Source organism: Penicillium mononematosum, assembly GCF_028829835.1.
Source record: "Penicillium mononematosum strain IBT 11891 chromosome Unknown utg000005l:1.0-9366267.0:1.0-9372171.0, whole genome shotgun sequence".
NCBI lineage: Eukaryota > Fungi > Ascomycota > Eurotiomycetes > Eurotiales > Aspergillaceae > Penicillium > Penicillium mononematosum.
Genome location: NW_026643275.1, coordinates 7,461,343 through 7,482,835, shown reverse-complemented (window position 1 = coordinate 7,482,835; position 21,493 = coordinate 7,461,343). Strand labels below are relative to the sequence as shown.

At 47.9% G+C, this 21,493-nt stretch overlaps 7 protein-coding genes across 7 annotated transcripts; 5 read left to right on the top strand and 2 right to left on the bottom strand.

Moving 5' to 3' along the window:
* Positions 1-4,827: 4,827 nt before the first annotated feature.
* Positions 4,828-5,343, top strand: N7519_011040 (uncharacterized protein; the record flags this gene model as incomplete). The annotated part of the gene is made up of 1 exon (XM_057297813.1): positions 4,828-5,343. The coding sequence occupies one exon, from the start codon at positions 4,828-4,830 to the stop codon at positions 5,341-5,343; it is 516 nt and encodes a 171-aa protein (XP_057145695.1).
* Positions 5,344-9,856: 4,513 nt separating this feature from the next.
* N7519_011039 (uncharacterized protein) lies at positions 9,857-13,473 on the top strand (the record flags this gene model as incomplete). Its single annotated transcript, XM_057297812.1, has 6 exons — positions 9,857-9,931; positions 9,988-10,018; positions 10,075-10,602; positions 10,800-12,770; positions 12,824-12,919; positions 12,974-13,473. The coding sequence occupies 6 exons, from the start codon at positions 9,857-9,859 to the stop codon at positions 13,471-13,473; spliced, it is 3,201 nt and encodes a 1,066-aa protein (XP_057145694.1).
* A 610-nt stretch (positions 13,474-14,083) lies between these two features.
* Positions 14,084-15,828, top strand: N7519_011038 (H(+)-transporting V1 sector ATPase subunit C; the record flags this gene model as incomplete). Its single annotated transcript, XM_057297811.1, has 7 exons — positions 14,084-14,096; positions 14,282-14,566; positions 14,663-14,757; positions 14,835-14,926; positions 14,983-15,475; positions 15,548-15,643; positions 15,766-15,828. The coding sequence occupies 7 exons, from the start codon at positions 14,084-14,086 to the stop codon at positions 15,826-15,828; spliced, it is 1,137 nt and encodes a 378-aa protein (XP_057145693.1).
* A 266-nt stretch (positions 15,829-16,094) lies between these two features.
* Positions 16,095-16,784, bottom strand: N7519_011037 (adenylyl-sulfate kinase; the record flags this gene model as incomplete). The annotated part of the gene is made up of 2 exons (XM_057297810.1): positions 16,095-16,722; positions 16,777-16,784. 2 exons carry the CDS (start codon positions 16,782-16,784, stop codon positions 16,095-16,097), a joined length of 636 nt encoding a protein of 211 aa, XP_057145692.1.
* A 292-nt stretch (positions 16,785-17,076) lies between these two features.
* On the bottom strand, positions 17,077-18,075 carry N7519_011036 (PaaI family thioesterase; the record flags this gene model as incomplete). Its single annotated transcript, XM_057297809.1, has 3 exons — positions 17,077-17,106; positions 17,156-17,883; positions 17,937-18,075. 3 exons carry the CDS (start codon positions 18,073-18,075, stop codon positions 17,077-17,079), a joined length of 897 nt encoding a protein of 298 aa, XP_057145691.1.
* Positions 18,076-18,998: 923 nt separating this feature from the next.
* N7519_011035 (uncharacterized protein) lies at positions 18,999-20,615 on the top strand (the record flags this gene model as incomplete). Its single annotated transcript, XM_057297808.1, has 1 exon — positions 18,999-20,615. The coding sequence occupies one exon, from the start codon at positions 18,999-19,001 to the stop codon at positions 20,613-20,615; it is 1,617 nt and encodes a 538-aa protein (XP_057145690.1).
* Positions 20,616-20,650: 35 nt separating this feature from the next.
* On the top strand, positions 20,651-20,881 carry N7519_011034 (uncharacterized protein; the record flags this gene model as incomplete). The annotated part of the gene is made up of 1 exon (XM_057297807.1): positions 20,651-20,881. One exon carries the CDS (start codon positions 20,651-20,653, stop codon positions 20,879-20,881), a length of 231 nt encoding a protein of 76 aa, XP_057145689.1.
* Between the last annotated feature and the right edge of the window lie 612 nt (positions 20,882-21,493).

The following is a 21,493-nucleotide window of genomic DNA, read 5'->3' as shown; positions in this document are numbered from 1 at the left end:
AAATCATGCTGCGAAGACCGGATGTCTGATACAATACAAAAAAAAAAAGCGCTATTTGAGAAATTGGATGTTAGAGCAATGTATTGTACGTATTTACTGCTCGGGACAGACGAAAAACTCACTGAGCTGGCATTGCTTAATCTAGTGGGTACTCGGTCTTTAACCGAGCAATGCAGAAATCAAGCATATTCTCTGCTTTGGCGTACTCGTTGATCATGAAAAGCCAGTACAATATGTATTGTAGTGTGTATCAACCATGAAGATGGAAAGGAAGGGTAGTACTAGACTACATGGGAAGAATTGCCATGTGACACTAGGGGGATTCAACACCGAGCGCTGTGTTAGTATAGAACACTATGTTCCATGAGCACCATAGAGCTCTTAAACTGCTTCAAGCATAGGTTCGGTCTTGATTGGAGATTGCTATGTTGGACCTATAGGCAGAGTTGTACGGTCGATCACCAATGATGGTATTCATTAAGCCTCAGTTACAGTATTTCGCTAAAGCTATGTGAAGTACATTAATATAGATCTGGATTAGATTTAGACCTGTATCCTTTGGCGGTACGTGTGGTATTCAAGTGATACCATTTCATCCAGTAAGCTAACGAGCTACTTAAGCGATCAAAATTATTTCACGACCATTGAAAGCATGCTTCGACTATTAACAGACTTTTTCTCAGCCTCCAGATGTCTGTCCAATTTCACGGCTGACACAAATAACAGGACTGTCCAAGCGTAATTGAATGTTGGGGTTACTACTACATATTTATAAAACTCAATCTGAACATGGAGGTGTCTGGCCATTTGCGCACTTGCACTGACCATTGATGCAGATCGTTCCAAAATCGCACTGGGTCTCAGTTAGTTCACTCCTATAATCCAAGGATAAAAGAATAGCTCACCTTGCCGTAACAGCTACCACAATAATTAGGATCATTTGCATGATCCCGGCAGGCACCATCACATGGAACAGTAGCCGGGTCCCTATCGCAGACACAATTTCCACCCTGCAATGACTTTCTTGGGGACACTTATTATAGATAAGATCAGCCAAATTATCCCTGTTGTTATCTAAATGATGTAACATACCTGGTTACCACAGAACCGACAATTATTGTTATCAGAGTTAAAGTTAGGGCAGGCACCATTACATAGGTCTTGCGAGCCACATTTGCAAACACCTCCAGCACATCTGCTCAATATTCCATCCGGACACTGGGGAGGAAAATTAGCATATGTCAAAGGATTCATCCTTGTCTATAGGTGACTTGGCTGAATACCTTATTTCCACAGCTACCGCAATTACTTGGGTCACTCTGCAGGTCTTTACAGACGGAGTCGCATAGCGATAGTCCAGGGAAGGTGCAGTTGCAGATTCCGGAAGAGCACTGCGTGAAATCTGGACACTATAGGATGGGCATTTATTAGACCAATCGACATTCTAGATTCAGTATTGGATATCCGTACCCTTTTTCCACAGCCACCACAATGGAAATTATTTGTCTGGAAGTCCGGACAGCCACCATTGCAAAGGGGTTGACCAGAAGTGCACTTGCAAGTGCCGGAGACGCATGATGAACCGATCGGACACTATAGAGTCAGCATCTGTCACATCATAAATGTCACTACAAATAGGGTTGGGGGTTCGTACTGATGTTCCACAGCTACCACAATTCAACCTATCTGTCTGGAAGTCCGGACAGGCACCATTGCAAAGGGGTTGACCAGAAGTGCACTTGCAAGTGCCGGCGACGCATGATGAATCGGACGGACACTATAGAGTCAGCATCTGTCACATCACAAATGTCACTACAAATAGGGTTGGGGGTTCGTACTGATGTTCCACAGCTACCACAATTCAACCTATCTGTCTGGAAGTCCGGACAGGCACCATTGCACAGCGACTGTCCACTATTGGTACACTTGCAAGTACCAGAGAGGCATGATGAGCTGGCTGGGCACTGATATAGACGGTCTGAGGTTAGTATCAATGTGAATGAGACACTCGTGGCTCATGCAATCTTACAACTTGATTACATTGCCCGCAGTTTTTGATGTCGGTACTAGTGTCCTTGCAAGCCCCGGCGCATAACTGCTGCGATGAGGAGGTTTTGTAAGGACCGCAAATATAGCATGGCCCTTTTCCAAGCAGAGCAGGTAGCACACAGTTGACGGATGGGTTCGGGTAGTTTTTATTGCACCAAGCAGTACATTGAGCAAGCTTTGTTGCAGCATTCTGCGGTCGGACAGGTGAGACTAGAAGGGTCAGCTATGTAAGATAGTAGAGGTAAGAGACTGCTTCGATCTATGCCTTACCTGAGAGCAAAGACAATAAAGAGTACTCCTTTAACCATGTTGATTTTCATCTGGTACTTCTGAGATCATGTGTGGTGATTAGTATGTATGTGTGATGAGACCGTATCACACATTATGCAGAAGGACCGATTCAAATATGTATATACTGGAATTAAGTTATTTTTTGTCTTTGCATGACGTACTTTTGAAGCTACTAGTACCAGTCACGGAAAAAGTCACATGCGATACACAAGACAGAGAATACGAAGGGAAAAGTTGAATTGGTAATTTCGCGTAGTTTAAAACTCTTCATTTGATGCCAGTTTGACTTGTACATGTCAACTGATAAGGATCTACCCACAAATACAAGCATCTAGATCGTGTCGTTTGGGGTTTAATCCTGCTAAGCGTACTATATGACGTACTTAAATGCATCGCTATCTTTTTGTTGAAGCCCATGTCCAGCTCATCAATACGAAGCGATCACAGGCGGCATTCACAGACGCGAAGAGCGATGTCATCACTGCCGACAACTTATACGCTGTGTAAAAGTTCTCTAACCATGGTACCTAGGTATTAGAGTTAGGTCTTCCTCGGAAATACTATCTATCCCATTGTAGTATATACGTTAATAACTTTGAGTTTGAATCTAGATTAGGCGATCTAGAATGGTTCCCTGAAACATCAAAATTTTAGCAGGATATCCTACGCATTTGGGAGACGGATAATAAGTTTGCCACCCGCAACCCATCTATCAGTAGACGGCCTGCGGTCCCATTGGTGAAATTTGCGGAATTATTGGGAAATAGCCCCAGGGTTTTTCTACTATGCGCAAGCAGGCTTGTGCGATTGAAAAGTCAACCCCGGCCTCAACATGGATTCAATTCCGCAGTCTCTTAACAGTATAACAAAGTGAAGGGTCAAATCCTACTATTTAAACAAGTATGTATTTTTTAATAACTAGTTTCTTTCAATATAACGATAGTACTGTAGCGATCGTACTGACTTACGGTTTTTGTGAACAGCTCTGATTACTAGAAAGGAGTGATTCAAGAGGACATCGGTCACTAAAAGGGAGATCAACGGAAGTGGTTAACAAATTGACCGATTTGACGAGAACGCAGTCCCAAGACAAAATGGCATTCAATTGAGATACCTGCACGTGGCTTAAGTTAAGACTAGTAAACTTTAGTCAATGCTTGAACGAGTTGGTCGATCCTCCAGGGAATTTTGAGGTATATGGTGAGAAGTTAGTTGGCTCAAAATCTTGAGGTTGACAGATTGTGGGGAAGCTGAGATGGGTCTATCAGCTAGATAAAGTATATTAAACCTCGTGTTACTGTCAGAGTGATTCCCCCATCCGCCGCAAATCTTTTCTGCGGGATGCTTGAATCTATTCACCCACTCCTCCATCGAAGCCTGCTCAAAACTGACAATTTAGTCAGAACCCATAGTTAATCAAGCCAAAGCTTAGAGCCTACAGAGGCGTGTTGTGTAAAAAAGACGGAGAATAAGAAAGGTAAGTTTTTTGTTTCTATGTATCAGAATAATTATTCGCTTACTACTAGCTTTGTCAAATGGCTTACTCTCAGCGAGTATCGATATCTGCAACACCAAATTCCAACCTTGGAATCGTCAGATACGATATTGACTTCGATAAAATCGACTTTACCTCTTAATATAGGTTAATTCTATAGGATATACTCTAATAGTTCTAAGTAAACGGGTCGAACGAATTATAGTCTTAGTTAACTGCCTATATTACCTAGCTTTAGAGTAGGTCTAGGAGCTTCGAGTATACGAGGACACGGTAAGCGAGAAACAAACTCCGAAGGTTTCGCTTGTGAATTACGCTACTGACATGTATGGACAGGTGTAAAGGTTATCTTTGTAGTGACTATCTGAAGTTAGGCCCTCAATATTAAGAGCTTAACCGGGAGGTTGGATCGACTCGACACGCAAGTGGCAAGGCATACCAAAGAACCGGCCTAGTTTCCGACACAGCCCATCGATGGGCGGGTTCGAATAATGCTATAATATGTTGGAACAAATGGATCTACCTAGGGAAATTGCCTGTGACATCAGAAGATGGTGTATAGACTAGGTAATATGAATGAAAGCTAGACAAATCACATAGCTAGAAATCATATCGAATCGTATAGTCAGCCACTTTGTTTGTTCTTCTCAGCCAGATGGTCGTTTTGGGGTTCCTTGGCGGGAAAAGTACCCTGCATTAGCGTGGGATTCAGAAGTGGACCATAATCAGCGTATGATGTCGAATACCAAGGTGGGAATGACCATTGAAATGGTGCCACCATATACATACTCGCCGTTCACTGGTGCCTTTCACAAATGGGCCAACCGCATCCTTATCCTTCGACGTCGATCGTTCAACATATCCTCGTTCCAACTCTTGGGGCCGTTGAAGATGAATTATATAAAGGGAGCTAAATTCTTCATCCTCACTCTCAATCATCATTCCTCATCTTTTCACTTAGCTCATCCTCCAAAGCCCAAACTGTCAACAAGATGGTCACTCCCCCTATTTCCAAGACTTTTGTCCTGGGCAGTGCCCTTTTTGCCTCTACTTCTTATGCCTTGAAGCTGAATGCCGTCTGGACCACTGGAAGCTGGTCAGCTATCGGACCTCCCGGAGGATCGGGTAGCAGCGGCCACACCAACGGCTTCTCTCTCGTCAATGAAGCCGGTGAGACTCTTTGGAGTGACTCCTACCCTGGCGGCTATACGGCCTGCGGAGGTGGCTACGGCCACACCTTCTCCCTCACCGGTGGATGTCTCCCCGAGGGAACCGAGTACCATTTCAATTGCTGGAGCAAATCGACAAATCCCGACAAATGCTCTATCCGAAACAAGGATGGAAGCAACATCGCTCTTGCAGATGGCCAGTCTAGCACCCATTTCATCGGTATTGCGCTCGGCATAGATGGGTACTGTGGTACCTCCTGGGACTTGGGCGATGTTGATTGCCCTGCCAACACGCAAGGATTCACAGCCACTTATCTTGGTGATGAGGAGGGCTTATAGCTGAGCAGATTTATCTGAGATTGCCTGACTTCGGAGGAGAAATCACATCTCGCAATGGACCCAATGGGAGTTTTCATTCCCCTTCATCTCTTGTCATGAAATGTTTGACTGGTCACCTATCTTCGTGGAATTTATGTACTTGCTCTTCGCGTAGGTATATAACGTTGTATGGGCAGCTACCAATATAATTATTTGCATGAATTGTGAGGTTAACGAAACGATTATCAACCACCCCTTTTGTAAGTTTATCTACGACTTTTCGTGTCTAGCAAGGTCGTCAACAGCCGTGTAATAATGGCCCTGTCCGCGGTACCCAGGCTACGGCCATCTTAACACCCGCCTCTACCTATAAGGTTGTAGTGTTAGTTCACCCTAGTTCCTATCGCCCAACATTCTAGTCTACCTCGAGTTTCTGTGTAGAGGATAGTATCCGTCTAGTATTAGTGCTCACTTGCCCGGGCTGGAGGCCCAGATATAGATGCTATAGAAAGAGCCGGAAAGGAAAGGTAGCGTCTCGATTATATCGTCAGAAACTAGTAGAGCAATAAATCTAAGCTCGACTTCCGCCGTTGTGTCTGAGTTGGGATGAGCGGGTGTAGAGAGAGAGGGAGATCGAAGCATCTTATAGGCGCCCGACCAGGCCGGGCCAACAGAGAAGTGACCTTGCTTTTGCTGCAGAAGGGAGTCAATTTTTGGCTACGTTTTGGTCGCAAGTGGAAACGGGGGAAACAACTGCGGACCTCGGGAGGTTGAGGGCTACCTACCTAGGTAGGTGCCTAGGTGGATGGGAGGAGGATGACTAACAGTGCTGGGTGGCTCCAGGGCTGTATATTTGGATCCCCCCATGCCAGTTGGCTGAGGGGGCAAGGGGCCTTTGTTTTGCCTTAGGGGGGGGGGGGCGCACCTTCCTCACTGGGGGGCCGTACCTTCCTCGGGGGCCGCACCTTCCCGGTGAATTTGATGCCGGGGCTTCAGGGGGAAGGCGCAACCCATGGGGGCCGAGGGTGTAGAACCTTGGAATAGAGATGGTAGGAGCTCCTGGCCGACCTTTGTTACGGGGAAGACGTTTCTGGCGCCGAAAGTGGTCGTTTTCGGTGTCCTTTTCACAAGTCCTCATACATATTCTAGTGGTAATCTTCGAACAACACTTTGAGGGGCCCGTAACTACTAGCGACAGCCAGCTTAATGTTGATAATTAAACTCCATACCTCGAGCAAGGTCGACATATCGTAGTGTCGTTGTCGCATATCTCCTTTTTCCAGAACCCACTTGTGCTAACTTCGCCAAAGCCAAAGTTTGCTTAGGACAGCAATTCTGCCCTGGCCGATAGGTGAACTTGCAGGCCCCATACTAAACACTTTCCCCGGGTGCCTCACGGGTGCTCACATGTCGGAAAATGTAGGTGGACCTGAGCAAAGCCTGTTTCAAAATTCTACCATTAGGAGTCTTTTCATAGTCGACAGACATCCATTCCTTGAACAGCCTTTACCAAGACAAAAAAAGGCAGCGGGCAGCAAAGACATCTTCGCAGAAGAGACCTAGCATCGTCAGAATAACGCAGTGATGAGCACTGTTTCTTTGTGAATGCGACTCGACTGTCTGGGGTTGGACCGCTCCCAAACGAGATTGCCCGAAGGCAGGCTATTGTCTTGCAAGAATGGCTAAGAGTTAAAAGACTTTCTCGATCCTCGATTTGTTTCGTTTGATCCTCTTCAAATTGATATTGCCGTGCACCCCTTGCTATTGCCGCGTGAAGGACTGCAGGATGTGCTTCGCACATCTGATGTACCCACCGACCCCAGAAGGGGTCTTTGAAGTACTCCATGCATTAGAGTACCATGCTTTTTCGGAAATAATCCAAGTGTCAGCGCTCGGTCCAGTTGAGATGAACCCGACTTAGATCGACCAGGCGAACCATAGCATTCATAGAAGGGGTGTGTGGGGCTTTATACAGTTTATGCCCGGACATTGCAGTCTGATCGCCTGAATGGGGCCTTCTCGGCTTCGCGCCAGGCACGGGTCCTCTTATCGGGCACCTGCACATAGCCATCACATTTTCTACCCGTGCTCGTGCAATTTTGACAGGCTGTCGTGTATGACGGATCCTATATTGTGGACCCATCAGTAAATGGTGGATTAACGGACTCTTTTGGTTCCCAAAGGGCCATACTTGCACGTGATACATCCTGCTTGGAATTTTTAATGCATTAACCTTGGTTTTCGCCCAGCCATGGATCTTGTACATCAAGTAAGGCCTGGATATGCAAGGTCGAAAAAGCCTACGGCACATGGAAAGCAGATGTTATGGGCTGCCGCGTATAAACCCCACTCTTGGCGCCGATCCGCCAGATCTAGTACGTGATCAACTACGTGAGAACATATATTGTAGATGGTTTTGTGCACCAATATTGGATGTTAATATCCATTCTATGAGCAGATGCTTGATGGTATTGCATAAATTGTATGTTAGGCATGTGAACTGTATTTATAAGTGACTATTATGCCTCAATATGCAGAGTAGTGATGCCAGATCTACAGTACCAGATAGATTGATATAATTGTAAGTGGACCCAGCATTTCATTGGCCCCTATGGAATACCTTGGTACACACCGATATTTGTAATATCGTCCATGATGTATTTCATTTCCGGGACCGTTGTTTTACGCGTCCAGATCGAAATATCCTTTCGGCAGGGACTGGGCAGTGTACCGCAACATAAAAAATAGAGAGACCTGGCACATCCTGAGACAAGTCTGATACATATATCGGGAGTCCTCGACACTTAATCTCCTTCACTAGTGTCTGAAAGGATGATCTGGGCTATTAATAGATAAATGTGTTCACGGGTAGAGGAGAAGCTGGTCGGTACATAGTATTGTAAATAGAAGTGGTAGAAGAACCTTGGCACTGTCACTTTCGGGCAGCCAAAAAAAAGCCGAACATTCAACATTCAGCAAGAATAGCTGTTATGCGCAAGCCACTCCTGATGCCATTCCCCCGAATCTGATGGACGCCCACGTGACACGACAAGCCGTTTCACAATTTCCAAACAGCAGAGGCCTGAGCTAGGATATAAATGATCAGGGGTAGGGTACTGTCACTAGGACTGTGTCTTTAGGCTGAAGTTCAGCTCGGGAATATTTATTAGGCTCTAGACTCTGCGAGATTGACTTCGGGATACTTTGTGAAACCATACAGGGCTGAAAATGAAGGACCAAAGTCCAGGGGATAGCGTGTGAGAAGTGTAGGAGAAGTGTAGGAGAAGTGTAGGAGAAGTGTTTGAGACTAAATAGCCGTACCATGGTCAAAACAATGGGGCTATGGAGCGATCGTTAGGGGGGGATACTCAGATCCGCCAGGAAGAGCTGAAAAATCGCTTGGGCCTCTATATCTAACGGTGGCTTGGGTTGAGATTGTTGGGAGAATATAAATATATGAGACTAGTACCGACTTTCATTCTCATTTTGACGGAGATTAAATCAGATTGGACGAAATTCAGGGGTATCACCTCATTGGTTGTAGGGAAAATGAAGGTCCGCACGTTCTGGGCGCAGTCAAGGTAAATGTTGTATATGTACGGAGTACCGATAGTAAGGATGAGAATAGGTTGGGCAGTTACAATATACCTCTTATGGACAGAAGGAAATGTATTGAGTACATATCTGCATATATAAAGAGTAAAAATAAAATGATATACAAGTAAAATGTATAAAATGATATTCGTAACTTACGTGGGGAAGACCTTTTGGTGGCAGAAAGCCAAAAGTTCATCTCTCCTTTCTCATCCCTCCACCCCCCCCTAATCCGACTCTCATGTTTTATTGCTTTTTCTTTTCTTTTTCTTATTAATTATACTCATTACTCCCGGATTTCGTTTCCTTTCGCTTCGGGGCTTCCTCCGTTAAACCTCGAAACCCAACGCCCGCGAGGGGCAATCCCCGTTTCGCTTCGCCTGTTGCGCTTAACGGTTACAACACCCGCGATTATTTATCTGAAACACCTCTGTACCACGGCTGGCAGTACCTGGTACGTCGAGAGATTGATGCCCATGATCCCTGGTGCATAGGCAATCATAATTGCCGTCGCTATCACCCTGGTCCGACCCGCCCCATACGTGGTCAGCCCTGCCTTGGATCGGGACTGATTGGGGGCACTGCTGTCTTACGCTTAAAACTAGCTTTTGATCACGTTTTTTTTTAACTTGGTAGTCTGCAGGTTCAGCCACCATTCGCCGTTCTTTCAGCCCCCTGTTACGTCTTCCCCTCCAAACCCGCACCGACGTCCCTATCTCCCCAATTCCGGCGCCCACCCGAGGTTACGGTCAACAAGAAGTATCTCAAGGAACCAGCACCAACGGCGCATGTGACTGCGATTGAGATCTTCCGTAGCGATCACAAATCGCCTGTATACACACGATTTTGGCCTTAGTCTGCGAACCTCCGCCAGGCTGATATTCGTATCGATATACGGCAATAGTCTACCTTACATTTTGGGTAGACAGTGGATCTCAAGATGGAGAACCAGGGCGCTTACCCGGAGTCTCCTATGGAGCAGGACGAGTCCTACCCATGCAAGGGCTGTGGAGAGGTAGGCACAATGTAGAGCGAGCGGGCAGGAAGGAACTTGACTAACCGTCGTGCCAGACTCTTGAAGAAGGGAAAGCGTTTGAGCTTGGTATGTCGGATACGTGCTGCTTGTTGGCATCTTCTCATGTCGCTAACCTCCTGTAGCTGGAAACCGATGGCACATCGATTGTTTCCGATGCAGTACATGCAGCACTTTGCTTGACTCGGACGCGCACCTCCTCCTTTTGGGTGATGGATCACTTATATGCAGTAACTGCACGTATAGTTGTAGCTCTTGCAACAACAAGATCGAGGATTTGGCCATCTTGACGGGAGACCAGGCTTTTTGTGCTCAATGCTTCCGATGCCGGAACTGCAAGCGAAAGATTGAGAACTTGCGCTATGCGCGCACTTCACAGGGTATTTTCTGCATGGAATGTCATGAATCGCTAATGGCACGAAGACGAAAAAGGAAAGCCGGCGGCAGTAGTGGTAAAAAACCACCGGGGCCTAATGTGAAGCTCGACAAATCCTTGCCCTCGTTGCCTCCCCACCTCCTTGAAGAAACACAAGAAATGGACGGGGAGCATAGCGAATATACAGGCACGCCAGACCCTAATAGAATGCCGGAAACGCCAGATCTAAATGATGAAAGACCGGGAAGTGCAATTTCAAATCAGCAGGCTGATTCAGGTAAGAAACCCTTTTTGCAGTCTAGACATCGCAGGCTACACTTCCTTATTGTACCATTTTTATCACATGGGACAATAAGATCCCATGCACCGCTCTGTATTCTTCCACCATTGGCGCCACCGCCTATATTGTTGTGGTTCCCTTGATTCTAGAGATTAACATAGCGTCCTAAACCTCTTGCTTACTTTCTCACACAGATAATATTATGCTTCCCTCCAGCACATACCGCAGCAGTCGTCAATCAATGGCACGCAACACTGACGCTGACGGTGGTGAATTATTGATTCCTCTTGCCTTTGATCCTTCGGGTGAGGGTAATTCTTCCCGTGGTCACTCACAGACACGGCAGGAGCCTGCACGTGAGTACTTCAATCATCAACCAGGTGAATCCTCACACAGGGCCTCACGCGAAGGCCGTGAATATCTGCAAGAACCCAATTCTCAAACACCTTCGGATAATCATTCGCCCCATATAGCCTATCAGGAGAAGGGCTGGGAACGAACAGAGGCCAATTCTCCCGATAAAGCACCATTACCAGTCTCTGACTCGTCTAAGCTTGCAAAGGCAGGCTCTGCTCGCAGCTCATCTGATATACCGAGCGGCTTCAGAGAAACAAGCAACTTTTCTGGGCCTACCAGCCCTGATAACAGCAGATCAAAGGAATCGGCCAGTGACGCAAAACGACACACTCCAATGGAAAACGTTACCTCGGCTGCAGCTCGTTCCTCGAACGAGCTTCGCTCCCACGACCACGGCTCAATGGAATCGCCGCGCTCTCAAGCCTCCGGCTTGCCGCATCTGCCAAAGCGCGGTGATTCACTTGAAAGCAAGCTTCACCAAATTCCAAGAAAAGAGGTCGGATCGTCGCCTGCGTCATCTCAGTACGGGGATTCCCCTATGCTCCGTAGTGACACTTTCGAACAGCCTATTCAATCTCCTGCCTTACACACATCCCCACATGAATCACACCCATACGATGGCTCCGGCGCGTCAACATTGCTACGGTACAATAGCGGAGGCGACTTCTCTATGGACGAGGAATTGACGCGAATAATCGGTGGCGATGACACAGTTGGGCAAAATAACGAATCATTCCTGCGGCGCGTCTCAAACTCTGTCCGCCATGGTCGTAGCTTCAGCGAGAAAAGTGTGCGAATGAGCAAGGATCTTAAGAACCCTCGCTCACCTAGCAATCGAAGCATAGCTGGAACGGATGTTGGCAGCCCCGTTGCCGGATCGCAGAGTGAAGAGATCTCTTGGCTTCGCAACGAACTGCGCAAAGAACGTCTACGAGTTGCAGAACTAGAATCAGCCGCTCGCGCCGCAGCAGATGTCAAGCAGGTTAACACCGAGCTTTCCGAGAAACGATCTACCATGGTCGTCCTTGACGCTCAGCGTGAGATCGTTCTGCGTGAGCTCACGGTTCTCACAGATCACATGGAGGCTGAAAAACGTGGTGGCACCAGTGGGCCATTGGATCTTGGCAAACTCTCCAACCATGTGCTGCGCGAGCTAGCGGAGTCCATTCAAAAACTGAAAGACTCGTATGCCCCACAAATTGAAGACCTCATGCAAAAGCGCAATGACTTGTCGGAGGAACTGGAAGCCATGAACACTCGAAAGGAGAAGAGCTTCCAGGAATTCGAGCAATTGTCTATGAAGAACGCACAGCTAGCTGAGCTGAACAATCAGTTGGTTCATCAGATCCAAGAACTCTACAAAGCTACGGAAGGTCAACCCAAGCCTAACGGTCTAGGCATTTCGCACAACAAGCAGAGGTCGACGAACTCCATTGAAGTGATGAAACCTTCCTTGAACGAGTATCAGGGATCTGTCTCGACTGCTCAAATTTCAGAGGACTCAGAGCCTGCTACAGCTACTATTGTGCCAGGCCCCCAGGTTGTCAGCATTCGCAAGGGCCAACCTCGCAAGTTTAACTGGAAAAAGGGCGGACAGAATGTCGCCAAAGGTGTCAAGGGTCTTAAGGGGGCATTCATGTCTAGCGAAGGAGGACAGACACAAGAGGGTGGCGGTAGTATCCCGCGTTCTCAGACTCAAGACCCTAGTCGCCAAGGCTTTGGCTTCTTCGGAAACCAGAGAGGCAAACAGGGAGGAAAGATGTCGCAGGCCGACAGCGTGCCTGTGTTGGCTGAAGTTGCTGCTGATGGTATGTTCACGATCCTACCATCTAAGATATCAGTATAAGCTAATCGTTTTCAGCGCTTTTCGGTACCGATCTTGAAGCTCGCATGGAACATGAAAAGAGCATCATTCCGTCTATCGTCACGCGGTGTATCCAGGAAGTTGAATTGCGAGGTATGTTTTGTCGGTCGTTATCCAGGCGATCGTTATACTAACAAATATAATCAGGAATGGACATGGAAGGCATTTACCGCAAGTCCGGTGCCGCTTCCGTCATTCAAACTATTCGCGAAGGCTTCGAACGCTCTCCATTTGATTACGATATCTCCGATCCCGACCTTGATATCCATGCTGTCACATCCACTTTGAAGCAGTATTTCCGAAAACTCCCCAGCCCCCTGATCACCTACGAGGTTTATGAACTTGTGATCGATTCTGCCGAGGTTAGCCCTATGTCCGCGAGAATTGAGCTCATGCAGAAGAGCCTACTCGAGCTGCCTCGTGTGCACCGCGACGTTCTGGAGTTCCTCATCTTCCATCTCAAACGTGTAGTTGAGCGCCACGAAGATAATTTAATGACCAGTCAGAATGTCGCAGTGGTCTTCGCGCCGACAATCATGCGACCTGAAAGTCTGACGCGTGAGATGACTGACGTCCAGAAAAAGAACGATGTCATGAAGTTCCTGGTGGAGAACTGCCAGGAAGTTTTCATGGGCATGCAGGGCTAGGGTTGATGTACTTATCTTCTCATATTCACACGAATCACTCACAATCGCTCTCTACCTTCTACCTTCATCGACCCTATTCTTAGGTGTGATAGTGAAACATGAATTGGGCTTCCCCCTTCCCCCTTCCTCCCCCTCCCCCTCTCTTTCTTTTTGTACAGTTACCCCTACCTCCCTGCCCTCCACTCATACCTCTCTACTCGGTTCACGGTCAGGGCTGCACGCTTGATACAGATACCCTATCTTATCTTTTTCTCTTTTTTCTCTTCATGCCAAACTGAGGCATGTTTGTGTGATGCTTGTTTCCGGATCTGAGCGAGAATTGAATTGATTTCTAGCGTTATGCAACTCTACAAAGTACTTCAAGTGAAATAGTAGCACATGCAACGGCGCTCATGTACGTTAGTTAGGTTCCCAGTATGAAAGTCATGGATATTTGATTTGATATTGAACATTATCACAGGTTTATATGGGAAAGTCATTTGGAATTGCGCCTTTTCAAGGGGAATGTACGTTAGTGGCAAAGGATATTGACCACTGCAGTGTGAGGTAAATATCGAAAAGATGTCCATTCTATCATTTCCAGCCAACATGATCAGATCTCTAAAGTTCCATGTCAAGGATAAGTGAGTATGCTTCCAAGGTAAAACGTAGCAAGTGTAGATGTGCCAGGTGGACATAGCTGGTCCAAGCACCCACCGCCTACGACATCGAGGCCACCCGAGCTCCCCCTCAACCCCGAAACCGCTCCCAAGCCTCATCGAAGGCCCTTGAATTCCCCGAATACATAATCAACCATGTCCAAACCAAGCAAATACCTCCTCCTTTCTCTCCCAACCTCCATCGTCCCCCTCGCACCACCGTGATGACGCCCTCGAAGCAGTCTCGACCACCGTCTCCCCGGACAATGGCTCCACCACCTCCTTCCCAATCCCGGAGTTCAAGATCGGCACGCTAGATGCCCTTGTCCAGCAGGCGGAAGAGCTCTCCAAGCTCGAGGCTTCGTGCGAGAGTGTCGTTGCCAAGGTCGGCGATGCGTTGAAGAACATCCTTGAGGACGAGTCGCAGATTGAGCAGATGAAGGTTGTCAACGATAGTATGTCTCCAGCTTGGTATTGTTCTGGCTGTGGAGGGAAACGCATCACAGTACTGGAGGAAATATCTCTGTGTTCTAGGTTCTGACTGCCTACAGAGCCGGTCGATCAGTACCTGCGTACTTTCCAATGGAACAAAGTCAAGTACAGGGCCGATAAGCCCTTGGCGGAGTTGATTGATCTGTTGCAGAAGGTTTGTTGCGTCGCGCATAGACTCCAGGTGTCTGTTTGTCTTGGAATTACATACTAATGCGTTGTCGTCTACTGTAGGAAGCGACCAGCATCGACAACGACATCCGATTCAAGTACTCCCAATATAACCAGGTCAAGAACACGCTGTCCACCCTGCAGCGGAAACAAACGTACGTTTACTACGACGGAGACAGCGACGAGAACCGGAATTAACCCGTTTACACAGAGGAAACCTCTCAACCAAGTCCCTCGCCTCGGTGGTCGACCCGAAATCCATCATCCAGGACTCCGAATACATCGAAACCCACCTCGTCGCCGTGCCCGCCCAGCTAGTAAAAGACTTCCTCAAGACCTACGAGACCGTCGCGCCAATGGTGGTCCCACGGTCCGCGCAGCTGGTCGCTTCCGACAGCGAGTTCACGCTGTACGCTGTGGCGGCGTTCAAGAAGCACAGCGCCGAATTCGTGCATAAGTGCCGTGAGCAGAAGTGGATCCCGCGCGACTTCAAGTACGTCGAGGGTGGGAAGGAGGAGGAGCGCAAGGAGGTTGAGCGCGTTGGTGGTGATGAGCGTAAGGTATGGGGTGAGACGCTGCGACTCGGTCGCACGGCTTGGAGTGAAGCTGTTATGGTCTGGATTCATATTTTGGTTCTGAGGGTGTTTGTCGAGACAGTACTGCGGTATGGATTGCCGTTGGATTTCGTCTGTGCTTTGGTCCGGGTATGTTCGCTCTGCTCTACTTTTCGTTGGGCTTTTACTGGGGCAATGGCTGACTTTCTTTCCTTTCTACAGACACAAACTTCCAAGCAAGCAGACCGCGCAAAGCAGAACCTCGAGAATAAATACTCGTATCTGGCGGGCAATGCCTTTGGCGGGACAAGAAGGGCCGTATGCAGCGGGATGATCCTGGCGAGATGCACGCAGGTGGTGAGGGCGGCGCAGACTACACGCCGTATGTGTTTTATGAATTCGAGTTCAACTAAGGTTGCCTATTTTGCGAGGCATAACAGATACAAAGTTTCGAGAAGACGTTGCGTACATATACCACTTCTGGTACATCTAGCACCAACTAGCATTGGATATTTTTGTTTTTTCAATGACACGCATTCAAGCGAACAGCAGGCGGATATGTCCCATTGCCCAGTCTCGGCCCAGCTCATAAGATGATGTGGAAAAGCGATCTATATTGTCCACGCAGTATATACAGCAAGCGGGAGGGGAATCAAGCACAAAAACACCATATCCAATCCGCTATACAGGACTCTTTTTTATGTAAAGCCGGCCATAGATACATCCGTCTAATCTAAATCATATCCGAATCCCAAAGCAAAGAACCACCTTACTCCTTCTTGGCAGGCAAGTAACCCTTGGAGTCAAGGTAATCAATAATCTGCTTCACAGCATCCTGAACAGGCAACTCATAGTTCTTCACATGAACCTCAGGGTTGGCCGGCGCCTCATAAGGAGCCGAGATACCAGTGAACTCCTTAATAACACCCTCACGAGCCTTCTTGTACAGACCCTTGGGGTCACGCTGCTCCGCCACCTCAACGGGGACATCAACATAGACCTCGACGAAAGGCAGACCGGTCTCCTCGCCGGGCGTGGCAACCTCGTGCAGCTGGCGGGCAGTGTCGCGATCCTTCCGGTATGGCGAGATGAAAGAAGTAATGGCGATGGAGTTGGAGTCGGCGAACAGCTTGGCGACCTCGGCAATGCGGCGGATGTTCTCGTTGCGGTCGGCCTCGCTGAATCCAAGGTCCTTGTTCAGTCCGAAGCGGATGTTGTCGCCGTCCAGACGGTAGGCGTGGATACCGCGGTCGCGGACGAGCTGGTGCTCCAGCTCGACGGCTATAGTTGACTTGCCGGAGGCGGAGAGTCCGGTCAGCCAGATTGTGAGACCCCGCTGGTTGCGCAGCTCGGTGCGCTCGCTGCGGGTCAGGGCGCTGGCGTGGAAGGTGATGTTGCTGTTTTGGTTGGGTTAGATTTGGGTGTAGGTCGGCATTGGGTTTTGTACTCACGTAGCCATTTTGGATGTATATGGAGTTAAGGAGGAGGGAGAAGGTTGAGAAGTAGAAATAGGGGAGAGTGGAACGGCCGCGTCAGAGAAGATGTGATCATCGCGGGGTGTCGCAATTGCTTGGCGTTCTTATATCTACGTTTTATATGAGTCTTACATACTAGTACATACTAGGAGCATATTGTAGAGTGTATAAAATATGTTCAATTCTAAACCCATTTACATATAAAAGGTCTATATAACGCCAGGAACCAGGAACAGGAACCGAATGCAGAAATTTCGGAGTCGGAGATTCCCCCAATCACGCCACTTTGTAGAGACTCGAGAGCGCCTGGAAGAAATTAGCCGGGAAAAAGTCAAAATCCACGATTTCAACTTACAGCAGCTTGTCGAGGCTCAATAAACAAAGCCTTAGCCTCAACTAAAACCACAGGCTCCGTACCATCGCTCGGAAGAGTCTCAATACGACCTTCCACCCACGCCTTCCGACCCTCAACCTTAACAGTCTCCGCACGAAGGGCAACATATTGATTCGCCATAGCCGGAGCCCGGTAATCAATATTCAAATTAGCCGTAACACCGACCTTATTAGGCAAAGCCGGGAAGCAACAACGCGCCAGACCCTCATCTAACAATGTAGCCAGTAGACCGCCATGAATAATACCCTGATGACCGCAGACATCACCGCCCAGATACATAAGCGAGATCATGGTCTTACCCCCGCGCTCGCTGAATACATATGGCGGTACGACGATCCTCCCCGGTCCGGCTAGCGTTCCAGCAGTCAGGTTGCGTTCGCGCAGGGGCTCGGGGATTGTAAGGTGTGGGCGCGATTCGCTGAATTCGGGGTTTGCGCGGAGGGCCTCTGCGACGGGGTGGGTGCGGATCGCGTTATCGATTTCCGAGGTTGCGGAGTCGGTGGCAATGAATGCCGTCAGGGTCTCCTCGTCGGTTGGGGTGGCCATGATGCGTGAGACGGTTCGTTGGGTTTGGTAGGTTAGCCCGATGGTGAATGCGAAGACGGCGATTGAGGTGAAGCCGATGAAGCGGCGGAGACGCGAGCGCGGCGCTGGGGGTGGAGTGTGAGTAGAGGCGGAGGGAGTCGGCGCTGTGAATACTTAGTTCTTCTGCCGGGAATGATGCAGGATGTCTATAACTTACCGGTAGAGTAGGACCGGGTATAGGGTCGCTTCGGAGTAGCGGAGAAAGAGTCGCGGATAAGAAGTCGTGAAGAGAGTCTGGAGGAGAAGGAGATGTGAAGAGAAGGAAGAGAAGGAAGAGTAGTAAAAGATCGGAACATCATAAATTATAAAGAGCGAAAAGAAAAGAAAAATTTCCAAATTTAGCGATCTAGAAGGCGAAGTTGTTGAGAGAAGACTGGTTGAGTGGATTCGAGATTTACCTCGGCATCTTCACTTCACCGAGAATATCCTTTGTACAATATTGTATCCTTTATGTTCATAACTTCAATATTTATTACTAGATTAGAAATGTTATTCAATTCTTATTTCTTATCTACTTTATACTTGTATTCGCAATGAACGTACGTGTACGGAGTATACTCCGTAGATAAGTGTTAATAACAAGACATACTAGGAAAATGACAGGCCCATATCAACCACGTTATTACTTGATTTCATTGTCACTTGAGAGCTATTGCTAAGTCTTTCTAACACCTATATCAATTTCAAGAAAATCGGAAAACTTCAGTATCATGGTTTTTACAAAGCCAGACATCTATCAACGAATATATATCACAGGAACTCATCAAATTCCTCCAAAGAGGTTAAATATCTCTTAAAAGCATCCACCTATAAGGAAAACTCCGCATATATAATTATTATGAGAGTTACTATTGTGGTGTCCAATTAGGTTGTATGGGGGTTTTGTCTCAAGATGATAATGATGCTCAAGAGATGTTTTAGCCTTTAATATTCTACTCTTATTAGAGTGAATTGATCTGCAAACCCTCCGGCAAGTTTCCCATCTTAGAAGGCCAACTATGGGAGTCCGGTGGCACCACCAGACCCCCCGCATGGAATCCTCCGAGTTTTGAGTGCGGAGGTATATGGACCACTCTTATCCCACCGGAAAAATCTACATCTTAAAAGGGACTCATTGCCAGACTATTGCACTCATGTTTCAGACGCCTGCAGAACAGCTACGCCCATTCCTCTCCGAACCGACTGGCCTTTCCCGTCTTCCTATCCGGAGTAATTCAAGATGATACACTCCAAGGACTGGCAAAAACCCCTCGCTATATTCGTCTTCCTTTTTCTTTCTCTTTCCTCTTTCGTCAATGGACAATCCGACTTAGGTAGCAAGGTTGGAGCCCAGGCTTTTGCATTCGACCTCGGCGGCGTCGAATTGGCCCAAGACCGCTTCTTGGAAAACCAGGGCCGTACCCTAAAATATTTGAAAGAAATAGACGTTGACAGACTACTTTATGTCTTCCGGGCAACACATGGACTCTCTACACAGCAGGCAACGCCTAACGGTGGCTGGGATGCTCCGGATTTCCCCTTCCGTTCGCATGTCCAGGGCCATTTCCTCAGTGCCTGGGCTCAGTGCTATGCTGTGCTCCGCGACCAAACGTGCTATGATCGAGCAACCTACTTTGCGGCCGAGCTTGCAAAATGTCAGGCCAATAACAAGGCTGTTGGTTTCACGGACGGATATGTATCTGGCTTCCCGGAATCTGAATTCGCAAAACTCGAGAACGGCACCCTGACAAACGGCAATGTTCCGTATTATGCTGTGCACAAGACTCTCGTGGGTCTTCTCGATATTTGGCGCTTGACAAACGACACCATCTCTCGAGATGTCTTACTGTCCCTGGCCAGCTGGGTCGACAAACGCACCGAACCATTGAGCTACGACGCAATGCAAAAGTTGCTACAAACGGAATTCGGCGGTATGAACGAGGTAATGGCTGACATCTACCACCAAACTGGGGACGAGAGATGGCTTACCGTTGCCCAACGGTTTGATCATGCCGTTATATTCGATCCGCTTGCGGCCAACAAAGACGAGCTGGACGGTCTACATGCGAACACCCAAGTACCAAAATGGATTGGGGCCGCTCGGCAATACAAAGCCACCGGAGAATCTCGCTACCTCGATATTGCCCGCAACGCCTGGGAAATCAATGTCAAATCGCACACATACGCCATCGGTGGTAACAGCCAAGCGGAACACTTCCGTGCCCCCAATGCCATCGCCGCTTATCTTACCAATGACACGTGTGAAGCATGCAATTCCTACAACATGCTCAAGCTGACCCGCGAGCTGTGGCTTCTTGATTCCGACAACTCGGCATATTTCGACTTCTACGAAAACTCCTTACTCAACCATCTGCTGGGCCAACAGGACCCCCATGATCACCATGGCCACGTCACTTACTTCACCCCTCTGAATGCTGGAGGTCGCCGCGGTGTCGGTCCCGCCTGGGGTGGCGGTACTTGGAGTACGGACTACGACTCATTCTGGTGCTGTCAGGGAACGGCGCTGGAAACAAACACCAAGTTGATGGATTCGATCTACTTCTACAACGACTCGACGTTGTTTATCAATCTATTCATGTCCTCTGTTCTGAAATGGCCCGAGATGGGCATTACCCTGAAACAATCTACGACTTACCCAGTCGGCGATACATCGAAACTGGAAGTCTCTGGTAGTGGCGCCTGGACGATGAATATCCGCATCCCTGCATGGGCATCAAACGCAGAGCTGACGCTGAATGGAGAAGCTTTATCTGATGTTAAAGCTACTCCTGGACATATGCTCAAATCTCGCGCACATGGGTCGATGGAGATGTGGTTGAGATCCGCCTCCCTATGAGTCTGCGTACGGTGGCTGCAAATGATAATTCGAGTATGGTTGCAATTGCCTATGGGCCGACTGTTTTGTGTGGAAATTACGGCGACCAAGCATTGAGCAGTACTCCTACTCTCGCTCTTGGCTCTATCAAACGCTCCGCGGCTTCTAGCCTTGATTTCACCTCCATTGCCAACGACAAGGATGTGACACTGAGTCCTTTCTATGACGCTCAGGGATACAATTATAACGTATACTGGGCTACTACGGGAAGTCTCGACGCTGCGTAATGGTTCTGAACAGATCCTTGGATAAAGAAACAGTTGTTTTTCAATCAATATTTTTCAATCAATAATCTTAGTATCAATATATGGATCTTGCTGCACTAGCTCTATTCTACCATCTACAGTTCTTTTCTGATATCGACATGCTTTGGACCTGACAGGTCAAGCTCGGGAAGTGCAGCAGGGAAACTTTCCACAGTAGTTTGCACAGCGAGACCCGGGAGAGAAAGGATCACGACAGTGTCTGCGTATTCGACAAAGTGAAGATTCCATGTCTCAAAGTGATAGGCAATAGATGATTTTAGCAAATGGTGCTAGTAGATCCTAACATCAAGGAATCACGCGGCTGAGACCTCATATGCAGGACTCGGGTTAATGTAGCCCGTCAATAGCCGACCCCTGTATGTACATGGATTAAGGTATTGCATGCTGTGACTAAACACCTATGTTGCTAGGAAAATTGGTTTGACAAGGTAAATAGCGACCATGACGTGAAGCTAGTAAGATGTGGGGTTCCCCGGGATTTTGATTCCATTGTAGCCCACATAGGTATACTCGAGGGCTTTGTCTTAAGGAGAAATTCCTTCAGCTTTACAACTCAATAATCTAGTATCGGAG